Source organism: Bactrocera oleae, chromosome X, assembly GCF_042242935.1.
Source record: "Bactrocera oleae isolate idBacOlea1 chromosome X, idBacOlea1, whole genome shotgun sequence".
NCBI classification, from domain to species: domain Eukaryota; kingdom Metazoa; phylum Arthropoda; class Insecta; order Diptera; family Tephritidae; genus Bactrocera; species Bactrocera oleae.
The window spans coordinates 35115301-35133530 of record NC_091541.1 but is presented as its reverse complement, the minus strand read 5'-3'; the positions used below and the strand labels follow the sequence as shown (position 1 = coordinate 35133530).

Genomic DNA, 18230 nt, shown 5'->3' with positions numbered 1-18230 from the left:
CAAGGACCTCTTGATGTTCCTAGGAGGCGGTTCCGCTTTAAACAGACGATTGCATTGTATGTTGCGAATTTTTGTGTCATCGACTGAAATGTTCAGATCCATTCTGTACTCCTTCGTCCAGTTTGTGAAAATGGTCGCTGTGCATTTAGTTGGGGAGAGTGTCAGACTCCTTGCAGAGAAGCGAGAAAGGTCGGAGAGGTAGCTGTTAACTTTTAAGTACATGCCATCGATTCCATTGCCCGACGTTAATATCATGCAGTCATCAGCGTACGAGGTCACGGAAATTCCCGCTGGTGGTTGAGGAAGTTTCGAAATGTAGAAATCAAACAGTAGTGGGGAGAGGACACCGCCCTGCGGAACCCCCTGTTTAATTCTTCTGAGTTTGGAGTTTTAACCTCGAAACAGTACGGATAAATGCCGACCGCTCAGGCAGTTCATAGTTCACCGCTGAGCCCTGGAGGGAACGTTGATTGTTCTAGGTCCTCAAGTAGCGTTGTTTGATTGACTGTGTCAAAAGCTGTTGACAAGTCCAACGCTACGAGGATCGTCCTATCGCAGGGTGGCTTCTGGTTTAGGTCATGAACTATCTGGGCGTTTATGACGCTAAGTGCTTTGGTGGTGCTGTGCACTTTTCGGAAGCCATGCTGATGGTCTGCTAGACTCAGGTGGTGAGTGAATGTCGGGAGTAGCAAGGCCTGAAGTGTCTTCACTACTGGGGAGGGAGTTATCGGGCGATAAGACTCCCCTTTGTTGGCGGGTTTCCCAGGTTTCAGTAGTGACCACTCTTCCGACTTTCCACACATCGGGTATTTGAAGAGTGGACATCGACAAGTTGAGGACCTTGCTGATGTAGCTTACTCCCGTTGAACCTAGATGTTTTAGCATCAGCATGCTTATTCCGTCAAGGTCTATGGATTTAGACGATTTTGCCTTTTTGATGACACTCTGAATCTCCCCATCAGTGAAAGTAAGTGTTGCGCAGTCTTGCGGTATTTTGCGCAGCCGTCGGGTAACACATAGTTTGGCCTTGTCGGTCGAAGGGTGCAGTGTAAACTGCCGGCTAAAATAGCTCGCGCACTTCTTCGGGTTCGAGAAGCCATGGCTATCGAATTGAATTTCAACCCGGTCGTCATGTCTCCTCGGATTAGAGAAGGCCTTGCCAGTAGTCCAAAGCTTACTCACACCGGTGGAGAGATTGCTGGACTTCAGGTGCTCTATCCATTTTGTCCGCTTATGTTGATTTACGATTTGTCGAATCTCCAAATTGAGATCCCTTATTTAGGGATAACAGGGATCGGCATGACGTAAGGGGTCGCGCTCGTTTGCTAATACAGCTGCTCCGGCAGGAAAACTATGGCGGAGATCCGCGACTCTTCCAGCCGGTATGAAGCGAGCAGTAGCAGCAGCGATCATGGGCAGATGGTCTGATGCGAGAGTTAGCATAGGTCGCCAGGTTATACTATTTATCAGACCAGCGCTAGCGATTGTAATATCAGGCGAGCTATTACAGGTGCCCATAATTCTGGTGGGGGCTTCGTTATTCGTTAACGTGCAGAATGTCGAATCGTCAATCTGTTCCGCCAGTTCCATCCCCCTACGATCGTTTGACAAGCAGGAGTGTCAAACATCGTGGTGCGCGTTAAAGTCGCCTAGCACCAAACGGTTTTCACCACCTGTTGAGCAACATGTAAAAAAATAAACAATATTGCACGGTGTTTTGCAGTATGAAGGCTAGGCCTCCACCATTATCTCGCTCGCAATCCTTACGCAGAACGTTGAAACCTGCACAACTCAGAAGACCTGAGCGGCTGTTTAACTTGGTTTCTTGGACCGCAGCTATCGATACGAGTTCCCAGCTCATATATGCAACTATCTCCTCGATCTTACTCTGGAGTCCGTTGCAGTTAAATTGTAGAATTCGCGATTGTCGAGAGTGTCGGTTGTGGTCCTCTGAATTTTATTATATCGTTAATTCTCTAGTTCGGAGTGATGTAGAGAACAATCATTGCCACGCTCTGTCCGCTTTCTATGACACATTCGGCCGCGCAAATATCTTCAACTGCAACAGCATTCACAGCGAATCAGTTAATTTGTTGTAAACAATATTTATTCTGTCAGTCGAGTCATGATAGACAGTTACCCCACCAGCTCTTACATTGGGACGTTTGAAATGGACGACACATTCGAAGTTCGGCACATCCACAGCGTCTTCATTGTTTATCCATGTTTCTGACAATAATAAAATTATCGCTCGTTGGGCTACTGTGTTCGTCAAGTCTACTGCGTGAACCCGTAAACTTTGGCAATTCAGGGAGAATAATGCGATTTAACACTAACATTAACCTTTACATTAACATTTACGTTAACATTAACATTAGTTTAAACATTAACATTAATTATTTTATTATTTACATTAACATTAACTTTAACATTAACCTTACCATTTACATTATCCCTAACATTAACATTACTCCGAATCTGTCGCGTTTTCGTTTCTTTCCCATGTCTCCCTCCGTCCGACTACCCCACCACGCGCGCCTTCCCTCCCTTTTCCTGTCGCTTTTTCGTTTCATTCAATACTAGAACTAAAGCCCAATGAGAGCAAAGTTTCACTTCAAAAAGTAATAATGATAATGAAAAACTATTTGGCGCCACTGTTGTTGTTGTTGTTGTTGTAATGGTTATCTAGACCCCCTAGAAAAGGTTGTTAGATTAGTTGGGTTTCTTGGGCATGCAAAGAGGTGGTTAATATCATGCGGAGACTCATCGCACGCAGGGCATATGTTTGGAATGTCGGGGTCTATTCTGGATAAGTAGGAGTTTAACCTGTTACAATATCTAGAACGAAGTTGCACGAGGTTGTCCGAAGTCCGGTCGGCGTACTGTCTGATGTCGTTGACGTAATCAAGGACCTCTTGATGTTCCTAGGAGGCGGTTCCGCTTCAAACAGACGATTGCCTTGTATGTTGCGAATTTTTGTGCCATCGACTGAAATGTTCAGATCCATTCTGTACTCCTTCATCCAGTTTGTGAAAATGGTCGCTCTGCATTTAGTTGGGGAGAGTGTCAGACTCCTTGCAGAGAAGCGAGAAAGGTCGGAGCGGTAGCTGTTAACTTTTAAGTACATGCCATCGATTCCATTGCCCGACGTTAATATCATGCAGTCATCAGCGTACGAGGTCACGGAAATTCCCGCTGGTGGTTGAGGAAGTTTCGAAATGTAGAAATCAAACAGTAGTGGGGAGAGGACACCGCCCTGCGGAACCCCTTGTTTAATTCTTCTGACTTTGGAGTTTTAACCTCGAAACAGTACGGATGAATGCCGACCGCTCAGGCAGTTCATAGTTCACCGCTGAGCCCTGGAGGGAACGTTGATTGTTCTAGGTCCTCAAGTAGCGTTGTGTGATTGACTGTGTCAAAAGCTGTTGACAAGTCCAACGCTACGAGGATCGTCCTATCGCAGGGTGGCTTCTGGTTTAGGTCATGAACTATCTGGGCGTTTATGACGCTAAGTGCTTTGGTGGTGCTGTGCACTTTTCGGAAGCCATGCTGATGGTCTGCTAGACTCAGGTGGTGAGTGAATGTCGGGAGTAGCAAGGCCTGAAGTGTCTTCACTACTGGGGAGGGAGTTATCGGGCGATAAGACTCCCCTTTGTTGGCGGGTTTCCCAGGTTTCAGTAGTGACCACTCTTCCGACTTTCCACACATCGGGTATTTGAAGAGTGGACATCGACAAGTTGAGGACCTTGCTGATGTAGCTTACTCCCGTTGAACCTAGATGTTTTAGCATCAGCATGCTTATTCCGTCAAGGTCTATGGATTTAGACGATTTTGCCTTTTTGATGACACTCTGAATCTCCCCATCAGTGAAAGTAAGTGTTGCGCAGTCTTGCGGTATTTTGCGCAGCCGTCGGGTAACACATAGTTTGGCCTTGTCGGTCGAAGGGTGCAGTGTAAACTGCCGGCTAAAATAGCTCGCGCACTTCTTCGGGTTCGAGAAGCCATGGCTATCGAATTGAATTTCAACCCGGTCGTCATGTCTCCTCGGATTAGAGAAGGCCTTGCCAGTAGTCCAAAGCTTACTCACACCGGTGGAGAGATTGCTGGACTTCAGGTGCTCTATCCATTTTGTCCGCTTATGTTGATTTACGATTTGTCGAATCTCCAAATTGAGATCCCTTATTTAGGGATAACAGGGATCGGCATGACGTAAGGGGTCGCGCTCGTTTGCTAATACAGCTGCTCCGGCAGGAAAACTATGGCGGAGATCCGCGACTCTTCCAGCCGGTATGAAGCGAGCAGTAGCAGCAGCGATCATGGGCAGATGGTCTGATGCGAGAGTTAGCATAGGTCGCCAGGTTATACTATTTATCAGACCAGCGCTAGCGATTGTAATATCAGGCGAGCTATTACAGGTGCCCATAATTCTGGTGGGGGCTTCGTTATTCGTTAACGTGCAGAATGTCGAATCGTCAATCTGTTCCGCCAGTTCCATCCCCCTACGATCGTTTGACAAGCAGGAGTGTCAAACATCGTGGTGCGCGTTAAAGTCGCCTAGCACCAAACGGTTTTCACCACCTGTTGAGCAACATGTAAAAAAATAAACAATATTGCACGGTGTTTTGCAGTATGAAGGCTAGGCCTCCACCATTATCTCGCTCGCAATCCTTACGCAGAACGTTGAAACCTGCACAACTCAGAAGACCTGAGCGGCTGTTTAACTTGGTTTCTTGGACCGCAGCTATCGATACGAGTTCCCAGCTCATATATGCAACTATCTCCTCGATCTTACTCTGGAGTCCGTTGCAGTTAAATTGTAGAATTCGCGATTGTCGAGAGTGTCGGTTGTGGTCCTCTGAATTTTATTATATCGTTAATTCTCTAGTTCGGAGTGATGTAGAGAACAATCATTGCCACGCTCTGTCCGCTTTCTATGACACATTCGGCCGCGCAAATATCTTCAACTGCAACAGCATTCACAGCGAATCAGTTAATTTGTTGTAAACAATATTTATTCTGTCAGTCGAGTCATGATAGACAGTTACCCCACCAGCTCTTACATTGGGACGTTTGAAATGGACGACACATTCGAAGTTCGGCACATCCACAGCGTCTTCATTGTTTATCCATGTTTCTGACAATAATAAAATTATCGCTCGTTGGGCTACTGTGTTCGTCAAGTCTACTGCGTGAACCCGTAAACTTTGGCAATTCAGGGAGAATAATGCGATTTAACACTAACATTAACCTTTACATTAACATTTACGTTAACATTAACATTAGTTTAAACATTAACATTAATTATTTTATTATTTACATTAACATTAACTTTAACATTAACCTTACCATTTACATTATCCCTAACATTAACATTACTCCGAATCTGTCGCGTTTTCGTTTCTTTCCCATGTCTCCCTCCGTCCGACTACCCCACCACGCGCGCCTTCCCTCCCTTTTCCTGTCGCTTTTTCGTTTCATTCAATACTAGAACTAAAGCCCAATGAGAGCAAAGTTTCACTTCAAAAAGTAATAATGATAATGAAAAACTATTTGGCGCCACTGTTGTTGTTGTTGTTGTTGTAATGGTTATCTAGACCCCCTAGAAAAGGTTGTTAGATTAGTTGGGTTTCTTGGGCATGCAAAGAGGTGGTTAATATCATGCGGAGACTCATCGCACGCAGGGCATATGTTTGGAATGTCGGGGTCTATTCTGGATAAGTAGGAGTTTAACCTGTTACAATATCTAGAACGAAGTTGCACGAGGTTGTCCGAAGTCCGGTCGGCGTACTGTCTGATGTCGTTGACGTAATCAAGGACCTCTTGATGTTCCTAGGAGGCGGTTCCGCTTCAAACAGACGATTGCCTTGTATGTTGCGAATTTTTGTGCCATCGACTGAAATGTTCAGATCCATTCTGTACTCCTTCATCCAGTTTGTGAAAATGGTCGCTCTGCATTTAGTTGGGGAGAGTGTCAGACTCCTTGCAGAGAAGCGAGAAAGGTCGGAGCGGTAGCTGTTAACTTTTAAGTACATGCCATCGATTCCATTGCCCGACGTTAATATCATGCAGTCATCAGCGTACGAGGTCACGGAAATTCCCGCTGGTGGTTGAGGAAGTTTCGAAATGTAGAAATCAAACAGTAGTGGGGAGAGGACACCGCCCTGCGGAACCCCTTGTTTAATTCTTCTGACTTTGGAGTTTTAACCTCGAAACAGTACGGATGAATGCCGACCGCTCAGGCAGTTCATAGTTCACCGCTGAGCCCTGGAGGGAACGTTGATTGTTCTAGGTCCTCAAGTAGCGTTGTGTGATTGACTGTGTCAAAAGCTGTTGACAAGTCCAACGCTACGAGGATCGTCCTATCGCAGGGTGGCTTCTGGTTTAGGTCATGAACTATCTGGGCGTTTATGACGCTAAGTGCTTTGGTGGTGCTGTGCACTTTTCGGAAGCCATGCTGATGGTCTGCTAGACTCAGGTGGTGAGTGAATGTCGGGAGTAGCAAGGCCTGAAGTGTCTTCACTACTGGGGAAGGAGTTATCGGGCGATAAGACTCCCCTTTGTTGGCGGGTTTCCCAGGTTTCAGTAGTGACCACTCTTCCGACTTTCCACACATCGGGTATTTGAAGAGTGGACATCGACAAGTTGAGGACCTTGCTGATGTAGCTTACTCCCGTTGAACCTAGATGTTTTAGCATCAGCATGCTTATTCCGTCAAGGTCTATGGATTTAGACGATTTTGCCTTTTTGATGACACTCTGAATCTCCCCATCAGTGAAAGTAAGTGTTGCGCAGTCTTTCGGTATTTTGCGCAGCCGTCGGGTAACACATAGTTTGGCCTTGTCGGTCGAAGGGTGCAGTGTAAACTGCCGGCTAAAATAGCTCGCGCACTTCTTCGGGTTCGAGAAGCCATGGCTATCGAATTGAATTTCAACCCGGTCGTCATGTCTCCTCGGATTAGAGAAGGCCTTGCCAGTAGTCCAAAGCTTACTCACACCGGTGGAGAGATTGCTGGACTTCAGGTGCTCTATCCATTTTGTCCGCTTATGTTGATTTACGATTTGTCGAATCTCCAAATTAAGATCCCTTATTTAGGGATAACAGGGATCGGCATGACGTAAGGGGTCGCGCTCGTTTGCTAATACAGCTGCTCCGGCAGGGAAACTATGGCGGAGATCCGCGACTCTTCCAGCCGGTATGAAGCGAGCAGTAGCAGCAGCGATCATGGGCAGATGGTCTGATGCGAGAGTTAGCATAGGTCGCCAGGTTATACTATTTATCAGACCACCGCTAGCGATTGTAATATCAGGCGAGCTATTACAGGTGCCCATAATTCTGGTGGGGGCTTCGTTATTCGTTAACGTGCAGAATGTCGAATCGTCAATCTGTTCCGCCAGTTCCATCCCCCTACGATCGTTTGACAAGCAGGAGTGTCAAACATCGTGGTGCGCGTTAAAGTCGCCTAGCACCAAACGGTTTTCACCACCTGTTGAGCAACATCTAAAAAAATAAACAATATTGCACGGTGTTGTGCAGTATGAAGGCTAGGCCTCCACCATTATCTCGCTCGCAATCCTTACGCAGAACGTTGAAACCTGCACAACTCAGACGACCTGAGCGGCTGTTTAACTTGGTTTCTTGGACCGCAGCTATCGATACGCGTTCCCAGCTCATATATGCAACTATCTCCTCGATCTTACTCTGGAGTCCGTTGCAGTTAAATTGTAGAATTCGCGATTGTCGAGAGTGTCGGTTGTGGTCTTCTGAATGAGGGAGGTACGTGTAGGTGGTGGTTGTTGCAGCTGTAATATCCGCATGGAAGGTTTTCGCTCTGTGGTGTTGTTTGGCGACGCCACTAAATGGAATTGCGGGGCCAGACTCCTACAGCATAGGGCAACATACGACGCACTCCACTCAGGTGTGGTGCGCAGGCCGGAACACGACAGAAAGTGACAACAGCCAGTGCAAGAATTGCACTTGACTGATGTGACGTTCCGGCGTATTACGGTCTGACACACGGAACAGACTGTGCGAGGAGCCAGGAGTTGCTAAGTGGTTCTCGCACGGAGATTGGAGTGATATGAAGGTAGAGCCGGGGTTGGTCAGACTAGGATTAATGCAGCCTAGAGCTCATTAGGACCGTAGAGGTCCTTTCTTGGCCACTCGACTGGAGTGGCGGCGCAGTGCGCGAACAATGGTACAGATTGCACAGCCGTTAAGGCCGGTGTCGCAGTATTGCGTTGGCAGCATGGGGCCACGTAACTCGTGGTCCACTCCCTATGGGTCTTAAGGCCAGAGCAGGTCTTAAGATGGCTCCATCCATTGCATGTATTGCACCTAACCATCCATCCATTGCATGTATTAGGTGGAGTTTGGATGGAGCCTTTTAGCGCATATGCAAAGAAATCCTCGGGGTCCGAGTTGGACTCGATGCCAGAACGGGTTAAGAGTATACGGAGCAACCCTGCTGCAAGGTGTTGCTCTATTGACGACAAACTTAAACACTTCCCGATCCAAACAGGGTTAGATCGTTGAAATAACAGCCTTTGGCCGGATAAAATCCGGGTCAATTCCAGTAACGTAGAACCGGCTGTTGTAGGAATTGTTTTGCGGCACTCTTACGGCACGGTTACTCTTTTCAGGTGATTTCAGACAGACACTTCAAGGTTTGCTTAAAAAAAATAAAACAGACAGTGAAACCGTCCAGTTTGTTTGTATTTGCTAAATATCAACGAATTAAAAATATTGTACACTTCATTGCGTTGACAGATTACTCTTTGTTTATTATTAATTGAAATAATTAGAAGAACAAACAGGAACGATATATAGGTAACTATTAATAATTGTAATTTAATATATATTTCATGTTCATTCCTCTTTCAATTATAATTATGTACATCCCTCACTAACTTATAGTGAAAAACGTTTGTCTCATCAGATAGTAATACATATTATTTGAAATCACCGGTTCATATAGAACTTTTTTATGGATTTTTGTCTTTAACAGATACTGTTCTTATTTTTTTGCCTCTACCAGGGTTATTTTTTTGTAGCGCGACCAAAGGCCGCCAATGCATAAACGAGTTCTACGTGACTAACTTAAAGTGTGGGTATTTGTTTCCGGAAATTGGAGTATAATCTGTTCATTAGCAAACTATTCACAGTGGTAGCACTGGTTATTTGTTAGTATTCAACACTTTTGTTATTGTGTGAATAAAACGTAAAATATTGAATTGAAGCAATAATTATTCCTAAATAAATATGTAGAAGCAATTTAGTGACGTGTTATCAAATGAAAAGTGCACTATAGAAGTGTAAAACTTAATATAATATAAAATAGTACACATTTGAATTTATAAATTTTACCTAAATACAAATATCTTAACACCATTATTCAGCGGCAGCTATGTATATGGATGTATATTCTTAATCTGGATCCTCTTTTATCAACTCATACCAATTTTTAACTCGAATTCGGGGGATAGTATTCTAAAATTTATCCGCAAATAATATTTATGAACATTTTACATGAGCTTTAATATATTTCCTGAATATATGTATATGTAGATATAAAAACCAATAAATTTTACAGGGATAATATAATATATGTTTTTTTAACTATGAATCACGTATGTCGTAAATTCAAAGTTTAAGCGGAATCTATAAAAAAAATATTTTACAGCTATGATTTTGTTTTGTCATATTTTAGAATATTTACAAGATAAGTTTAACAATAAAAGATTGATATATTCAATTGTCCATCGTAATATTTAGCAATTCTAGAAATACTCCCATTGGTGTTGAAGGATTGAAGCTTTCCATTGTATTTACCATCTTGTTTTTGATATTTCTCAAACGTAATGAAGCATGTATAAACGTCACTATATTAAAAATAAAGAAATAAAACACTATAGATAGTTCATTGGTAATTACTTTTAACTTAAATATGAGAATATCCTACAATAGTATTGATGTACCAATCTCAAAAGTTTCCAACATTAAACACAAAAAAGCTAGTAAAACCTTAACTCCGATTGCATCCGAGCTATAATACGAGTATAATAAATATGAGAATATTCTACTAGTGTTGATGTACCAACTTTAAAAGTTTTCAACATTAAACACAAAAAACCAGGGAAAAACGTTAACTTCGGTTGCACCGAAACAATAATACCCTTCACAAATACAAAAGATTCCATACACGAACTTGAATTTGATCGGTCAGTTTGTATGACAGCATATGCTATTGAGGTCCAAACTGAACAGCTTCTGTGGAGATTTGCCTTAGATATATGCTTTATTGGTCCGATCTGAACAATTTCTGCAGAGATTGTTGAGTTGCCTTGGACAATAATCTATGCCAAATTTTGTAGACATCTTCTCAAATGGAAAATATTTCCATACATGGACATGATTTTGATTGTTCAGTTTGTATGGCACCTATATACTATAGTTCGATCTGAACAATTTCTTCGGAGACTGCACCGTTGCCTTAGACAATCATACATGTAAAATTTCGTGAAGATATCTCCTGAAATGAAGTTTTTCATACAAGCACTTGATTCCCATCGTTCAGTTTGCATGGCAGCTATATGCTATAGCGGTCCTGATATCGGCGGTTCCGACATAGCTAAATCGACTCAGCTCGTAATGTTTATATACATTTTATAGGGACTCGGACGTTTTTTTCGGGGTGTTACAAACTTCGTGGCAAGCTATATATATCATGTTCAGGGACTAAAAACGAGAGCTAAATTTTAAAACAGCACCCCAGGAATTCGGGGTTAAAATGGGTATGTACGGATAGAGGAGGTTCTTCAGATTAAGAAAATATATATTTTCCGCTCACTTATGGTTTTTGAGATATTTGCAATTAAAATTCAAAAATTCAACTATTTAAAGTGCGTGTTTCTTTGATTTATAATGAATTTTGCACATATTATTTCAACTTTTATATCCATTAACATTTCACTAACTCGTTTCCACACAATTCCCTTTAATTCAAATATTTTTATTCACACAATAAAAATAAGGGTTGCACTCTGACAAATAATCATTGTTACCTTATCTACATATTTTTAAGATGAACCAAGAGAAATAAAGAAAACAAATATTGTCCAAATGGCAGGAAATAAATAACAAATTATTCGTTTATCGCGTAGAATTTTTTTCTGTCTAGTCTGGTGTTTTACGTATAACTCCTTTTTCAATGGCGGCCTTTGGCCGTGCTTCTAAAACATTACCCTGGTCGGTCCAGCACAGGGGTGTCTTCAGTTCATTCACGTAGAACTCCTTTTTGCATTGGTGGTCCTCGGTGGCGTTTCAAAAGAAAAACCCTGGTCGGTTAAACACCGGCATGTCCTCAGTTCTTTCGCGTAGAACTTCTTTTTGCATTGGCAGCCTACGACCGCCTTCTGAAAGAGTTTGCGTTAGTACCCAAACAGTCACCGACATTCCTCCCTTCCTTACTTACCGCCCGTATCAAACCAAATTATTGTTATGCCCGTAGTTGCAACGCAGAAATCAGTTGTTCTCTTTTGTTTTCATTTCACCAATGTTGCCATTGTTCTATTGTATACACGATTTTTGACACATTTAGTTTTTTCGTTATAATTTTTCTTAATGTAAAAGCTCAAAGCTAAACTCCAACTATTAAAAATTATTTACCTATTTATAAATAAGTGTATTCGACTGTGATTTTGAGTAATTTTAAGAATATTTTCAATATATTCAAGTTTATTTTTTAATTATTACAAAATATCGAGATTGGCAGAGATTGCTCTCTCTCTCAGCTTACCCGTTTCTACGGGAAAAATCCAATTTTCGCGGATATCCTACCGTACGGTCTGTTAAAGCGGACAGTAGAAGCGGTGGTGACTGCTCATTTATTGTACATTGAGCTAAGACAGGTTGTTGTTGTTGTTGTTGGTAGGTCGTATCAGCTGATTCGGTCCACGGTTTTGCGTCGGTGACTGTTTGTGCCTTTACTCATAATACGATTATGAATTTCGAGTTGACGGTATAATCCTTCTTTTTATTTATGTTTATTCATTTGCAATATATGGTAAAACATTTTTTGTTTGCTTGCAACCATTTTGTTATTGTATGAATAAATAGATTTGAACCAAAGTTAAATATTAAATTAAAGATAGGGTGCGTTCGAGCTACCTAATAATTGCAGCAGTACAGCTTCTGTATTACATATTTGCTGATACTCTGCTGATATGTAGACAAAAATTAAGTGTTGCCGATTATTTGCATAAATTGCGTGCAAAAAGTAGAACGTGATGCTGTTGCAAGTGTTGCCAAAAATTCACGCAGACCGTGATACTTTGACAAATTTGCAACACTGCTGTCGTGATTGCCATCTCGAACGCACCTATAGTTTTACCCTATTTAAAACAGAACAAATGTGTAGAAACGAATTAATGAAGTGTTAGTGGATATAAAAATTTAAAATATAAGTGTAAAATTCATTATAAATCAAAGAAACACGTACATTAAACAGTTGAATTTTTGAACTTTAAATGCAAATATCTCAAAAACCATAAGTCAGCGGCAACTATATATATATTTATAGTTACGGAAATATAACAATTTCTTTGTTTGTATGTACGGATAGAGGTATAGTTTGAACTATGTTTAACACCCTTTGCACACTTTTTAATTAATCGGTACAAATTGAAATATATCCGATATATATATTAAAGGTGCGTTTTTAAAGAAAATTAATATTACTTGACACACACATAGTTTCAACGGATTTATGTGTTAACATTTATGACAAATACCAGTGCCACATTGTGGCCGAAGGTCACCAGTGTAAAAAGGAGTTCGAGCCGAAAGAACCACGAACACCCTGGTGTTGGACCGACCAGGGTTGTCTTTCTGAAGCACGGCCGGACGCCGCCAGTTTTTTTTTGTGAAGCGCGGCCGAAAGCCGCCAGTGTAGAAAATAGTTCGACGAGAAAGAACGTGTGCAAAATGCGGTAAATGTATAGTTTAGGTCCCCCAACTAAGCATACCTCAAAAATTAATTTTTTTTTTTAAATCGTCTTATTTTGACGCGAGTATTACAAATCCGTGAGCGGAAAGTGAATCTTTTCAATATTTTTTTTTTTTTTTTAATTTTTAATATATATGCATTAAAAATAAAAAATTGTGATACATTAAAACTAATTCTTTTATTTTTTCCGCTGCTGAAAGGAGTTTGGTGCAAAAGAACTATGAACACCCCGGTGTTGGACCGACCAGGGTAATTTTGTTGAAGCGCGGCCGAAGGCCACCAGTACATCTTAATTATGAACACTCCGGTGTTGGACCGACCAGGGTTATTTTTTTTAAGACTGTTTCATTTCTTCAGTATTTTTTTTGACAAGAATATGGTTAACTCGCTGAACTTGTAATTACAGGTATTTGATATGAATTCCGAAGAATTTTGCCGCTAACAACTAAATGATTTGAAAAATATGTGCAAAGTGCGTTAAATATATTTGTATATATTAGGTCAAGTAAAAAGTTCGTTCGGTTTTTATCTAAGAGATGGCATTATTGTCAATAGTACTAGTGTTACGCGTCGCATCATGTCATACTATACGGCGCTGAAAACGTGTTTATTCGCGCTAAAAGTTTATCTTTGACAGTTTTTCGATTGATTTACTCAGTTCGTTGTGAGCGCTCGTCAAAGATTGACACCAACAAAGAGAATGTTCGCTATATTTTACAATTTTTCTCCAATCAAATCGAAAAAGCAGCCAAGCCGGCTGAAAACATTAATTTAGTTTATGTTCCGGTCAAAGATGCACCACGCGTCGGGAGGCCTGTCGTCGAAAATTGCGATAAAATCATGGAAATAGTGGAAACAGACCGTCACGTGAGCACTTATTTAATTGCTGAGGAACTAAAGATAAGCCAGAAAACCGTTTGGAACCATTTGCATAACCTTGGATTCAAAAAGGAGCTCGATGTTTGGGTGTCACACGAACTAACGCAAAAAACATGATGAACCGAATTTCCATCTGCAAATCGCTTCAGAATCGCAACAAAATCGAACCGTTTCTGAAGCGGATTGTGACTGGCGATGAAAAATGGGTCACTTATGATAACATCGAGCGCAAACGGTCGTGGTCAAAGCTCGGGGAAGCGGCCCAGATGGTGGCCAAGACCTGATTGACGGCCAGGAAGGTTTTGCTGTGTGTTTGGTGGGATGGGCAAGGAATCATCTACTGCGAGCTGCTCCCCTATGGCCAAACGCTTAATTCGGCCCTCTACTGCCAACAACTGGACCGCTTGAAGGCAGCACTCATCCAGAAGAGGCCATCTTTGATCAACAGAGGCCGAATTGTGTTCCATCAGGTCAACGCCAGGCCACACACGGCTTTGGTGGCTCGCCAGAAGCTCCTGGAGCTCGGATGGGAGGTTCTAATGCACCTTATAGTCCGGACCTGGCACCAAGTGATTACCATCTTTTCCTGTCCATGGCGAACGCGCTTAATGGTGAGAAGTTGGCCTCAAGAGAGGCCTGTGAAAATTGGCTCTCCAAGTTCTTTTGCCAATAGGGACGCAGCCTTCTACGAAAGGAGTATAATGAAGTTGGCATCTCGTTGGCAACAAGTTTACGAACAAAACGGCGCATATTTGACTAAAATCGGACAAATGTACACAAAGTTATCTTTTGAAAAATCAATAAAAAAAAAAAAACCAAACGAACTTTTTACTTTACCTAATATATACCTAAATTATTGAAAAAATTCACTTTCCGCTCACGGATTTGTAATATTCGCGTCAAAATAAGACGATTAAAAAAAAAAAGTTTTCATTTTTGAGGCCTCCTTAGTTGGGGGACCTAAACTATACATTTACCCAAAATGCTTTATATATAGAGTTCATTACTTTTACAATTTTTGAACTTTAATTACAAATATCTCGAAGATTATAAGTCTGCGTATACAGTCAGCGTCAATATAAAGTATACAAGTCCATCTCAAATCGTCACATACATTTTTTTTAGTTTTTAACTCCTCTTCTTTTTAAAAAGATGCTCTTTTCTCAAGCAATATTTAATAATCTCCATTTTATACAAAAAAAAACTCAAAATTCCAACAACAATTTGAGTTCAGCAGCAAAAACAAAATGCATCTCATATTTAACGCGTCAATATAAAGTATACAGCCGTGTTGTTTTTGTAAAAAGCGCAGTGGAAAGCAGCGGGAGCAAAAAATTTACCTTTATATTTTATTATTAGTTTCAGTTGGTCATTTTAAGAATCACTTTTCACACGTGCTTGTAACCAAGCTTTTTTTGTGCAAATATTTTTTTCCATAAAAATGGGTAAACAAACCTCTGTGGACACGCGTGAACTTGTTATAAAATTACACAAGGAAGGAATAACTTTGAGAAAAATTGGAGACTTAATCAGCAGAAATCACAACACCGTAAAAAAAATTGTCGACAAATACAATAGGAGTGGAAAATTGCAGAATATTGATCATCGTCGAAGACCACGACGGCTCAATAATACCCAAATTCGAAGTACGAACGGTGAAAGCGAATCCTTTTGAAAGTGTTGTGCAAATAGCGAAAAATGTGTCAGAATTATCAGGCAAAAGCGTAAGTGCCAGTACAGTACGTAGGGCCCTGCATGAAAATAGCATCTATGGTCGAAAGCCCAGAAAGAAACCATACATTACAGAGACCAACCAAAAGCGACGCCTTGAATATGCAAAAAAAATATGAAAACAAAGATTTTTCTTTCTGGAGCAATATCCTGTTTAGCGACGAAAGCAAATTTGAGATATTTGGCAAAAAAAAAAGCTGTAAAAATTTGGAGAGCCAAAAACCAGGCATTTGCAGAACAAAATTTGATTCCGACCGTTAAGCATGGTGGTGGCTCGGTAATGGTGTGGGGTTGTATGGCCGCAGGTGAAGTCGGAAACTTAGTGTTCATTGAGGGGACAATGAATAAGGATGACTACCTTAAGATTTTAAGGGATAATTTGTCACCCAGCGTTGAAAAATTAGGCTTGAATCAATCTTGGGTCTTTCAACAAGACAATGATCCGAAGCATACTGCTAAGCTGGTGAAGGAATGGTTACTGAACCGCACCCCAAAACAGCTCGATCATCCCCCCCAGTCCCCGGATCTGAACCCTATTGAACATTTGTGGGAACATCTTGACAAACAAATCCGAAAAAGAACCATAACCAGTCAGGATATGTTAAGATCAGTTCTGGTTGAAGAGTGGCAAAAAATTTCATCAGAGGTTACAACGAATTTCGTGAATTCTTCTATATTGTTTTTATTTTTTTCTATACTTTAAGCCCATTAAATATTGTTCTAAAAAACCCAACCTTAAAACAAATAATATGAAAAATAAGAAAAAATAAATGCCACAATTAAAAACAAAAAAATTGTATACTTTATATTGGCGCTCACTGTATGTGCATACATTTTTTAATACTGAGGACCTCTTCCTCCATCCGTCTATATTATGAGATCGCGTCACCAAAGAAATCGTAATCGTGGCATATTTTCTTATTCTTAATAACTTTCTCTATCCGTAGAGTCATTTTAACTCCAAACTCGGGAGATGTTATTCTAAATCTCAGCCAAAACTAGTTCGTCAATAACTAACTTATACTTACACGATATAGGAAAAAGTAGAGCAAAACTTGACAATAAAATTGCATTTAACCAGCGCAAAATAAGATAGCCACATAAAACAACACCGGCTAAGAAATACCATTTCTGCTGTGGGTTTTCTCGGGTATTATTAGACCAATTGGCAAGAAGCTTAAATTTTGAATTTGGCTTCTTTAAAAAAAATCGAAACCAAACCACAATTATTAGTGCTTGTACCGTCACTCCGCAAACAATTTTCTGAGGGTTTAATATTATCATCAAACCATAAATCACCAAAAATAGGAGAAAATAGTTTGTTTGATAATATAGTAAATTTTTTACTACACGATTTCCCCACTTCTCAACATCTTTTAGATTTGGTATTTGAAAACGAGCAGACCCAAATAAAAAGTCATCTAAACTTCGTAAAGGAGAAAGCTGTATATTCTGTCCGGACAATGCGTCACTTATACCGGCACCGGATGACATTTCCAAAAATTTTAACAGTCCTCGTTGATTAAATCAAATCACAATATGACAATATAGATATTTTTGCAATTAAAATTTTTTAATATTATTTCAAATATAAGATATATCTTCCAACAAATGTTTGTTTAACAAACAGTTTACGGTCGAATACAGAATCAGTAAAATTAAAATCCAACTATCTAAATCAATGGTGCCTGTCACACGTTCAATATTTATTGTAATATTTGGATCATAATCCATATTGATGATTGATGAATCGAAAGTGAATGCTATACGTTCAATAATTATCACGACAGTACTTATTCTAAATAAATCGAGTTTTTGGAACAACTATGTTTAAAATTAGTTATGTTTATTAAATTTTTCGTCTGCTTTTTTTTTTAAATGTTGAAGGAAAACTGCAGAAAAGTTTCTATGCCATTGATGAAATAAATTCAAAGTATGTATAGGACTAAAAATATTCTAGCTACCATTGCGAAGCATGAAGACCGGATCTTTGAATGAGCTAAACATACAACATCTATTGGATCGCGCTATCAATATTGAACGTTTAACGCAGGATCTACCATCCGCATTCTAGATTTTAAAATATTTATATATTTTGTGATATGAATCGTAATCAATCAATATTTCACGCTACACGTTCAATAAAAAACGCAATCGTTAATCGCTGTCAATATATATTGAACGTGTAATATATTACGAACTAATGGTACATCTCGACACGCAATATATTAATATCCAAAAGTCTGGATTGCTAGCAATTATGCCAATTGAGACTGCTAATTGCTACTGTTTAGGAATATATGTCTAAATATATATATTTCCATCTATTACAAGGAAGGAACTGTCATTTTGGTGGTTTGACAAAGCGGTTTTCATTGATTTCGGTCGCATGATACGATATTCCTCCCTTCCGTATTTACCGACCGTAATTTGTCAAAAGTTATACCCGTAGTTGCAACGCAGAAATCGGTTGTTCTCTTATGTTTTCATTTCACCAATGTTGCCATTGTTCTATTGGTATACACAATTTTGCATACATTTAGTTTTTTAGTTATAATTTTTCATAATGTAAAAGCTCAAAACTAAAATCCAACAATTAACAAGTAAGGAGGGGCTA

At 40.3% G+C, this 18230-nt stretch overlaps 1 protein-coding gene across 1 annotated transcript; it reads right to left on the bottom strand.

Moving 5' to 3' along the window:
- Positions 1-8750: 8750 nt before the first annotated feature.
- On the bottom strand, positions 8751-17292 carry Jwa (PRA1 family protein Jwa). The gene is made up of 2 exons (XM_014239607.3): positions 16642-17292; positions 8751-9878 (listed from the first exon to the last, which is right to left on the bottom strand). Exons 1-2 carry the CDS (start codon positions 17105-17107, stop codon positions 9748-9750), a joined length of 597 nt encoding a protein of 198 aa, XP_014095082.2. The 5' UTR covers positions 17108-17292; the 3' UTR covers positions 8751-9747.
- Positions 17293-18230: the final 938 nt, after the last annotated feature.

Excerpts from the sequence above, each read along its gene's own strand:
- Jwa (XM_014239607.3), bottom strand. The coding sequence starts at position 17,107 with ATGTCATCCGGTGCCGGTATAAGTGACGCATTGTCCGGACAGAATATA. Across the intron at positions 9,879-16,641 it reads TCTACTTTTTCCTATATCGT|TGACGTTTATACATGCTTCA; the intron begins GTAAGTATAAGT and ends TTTTTAATATAG.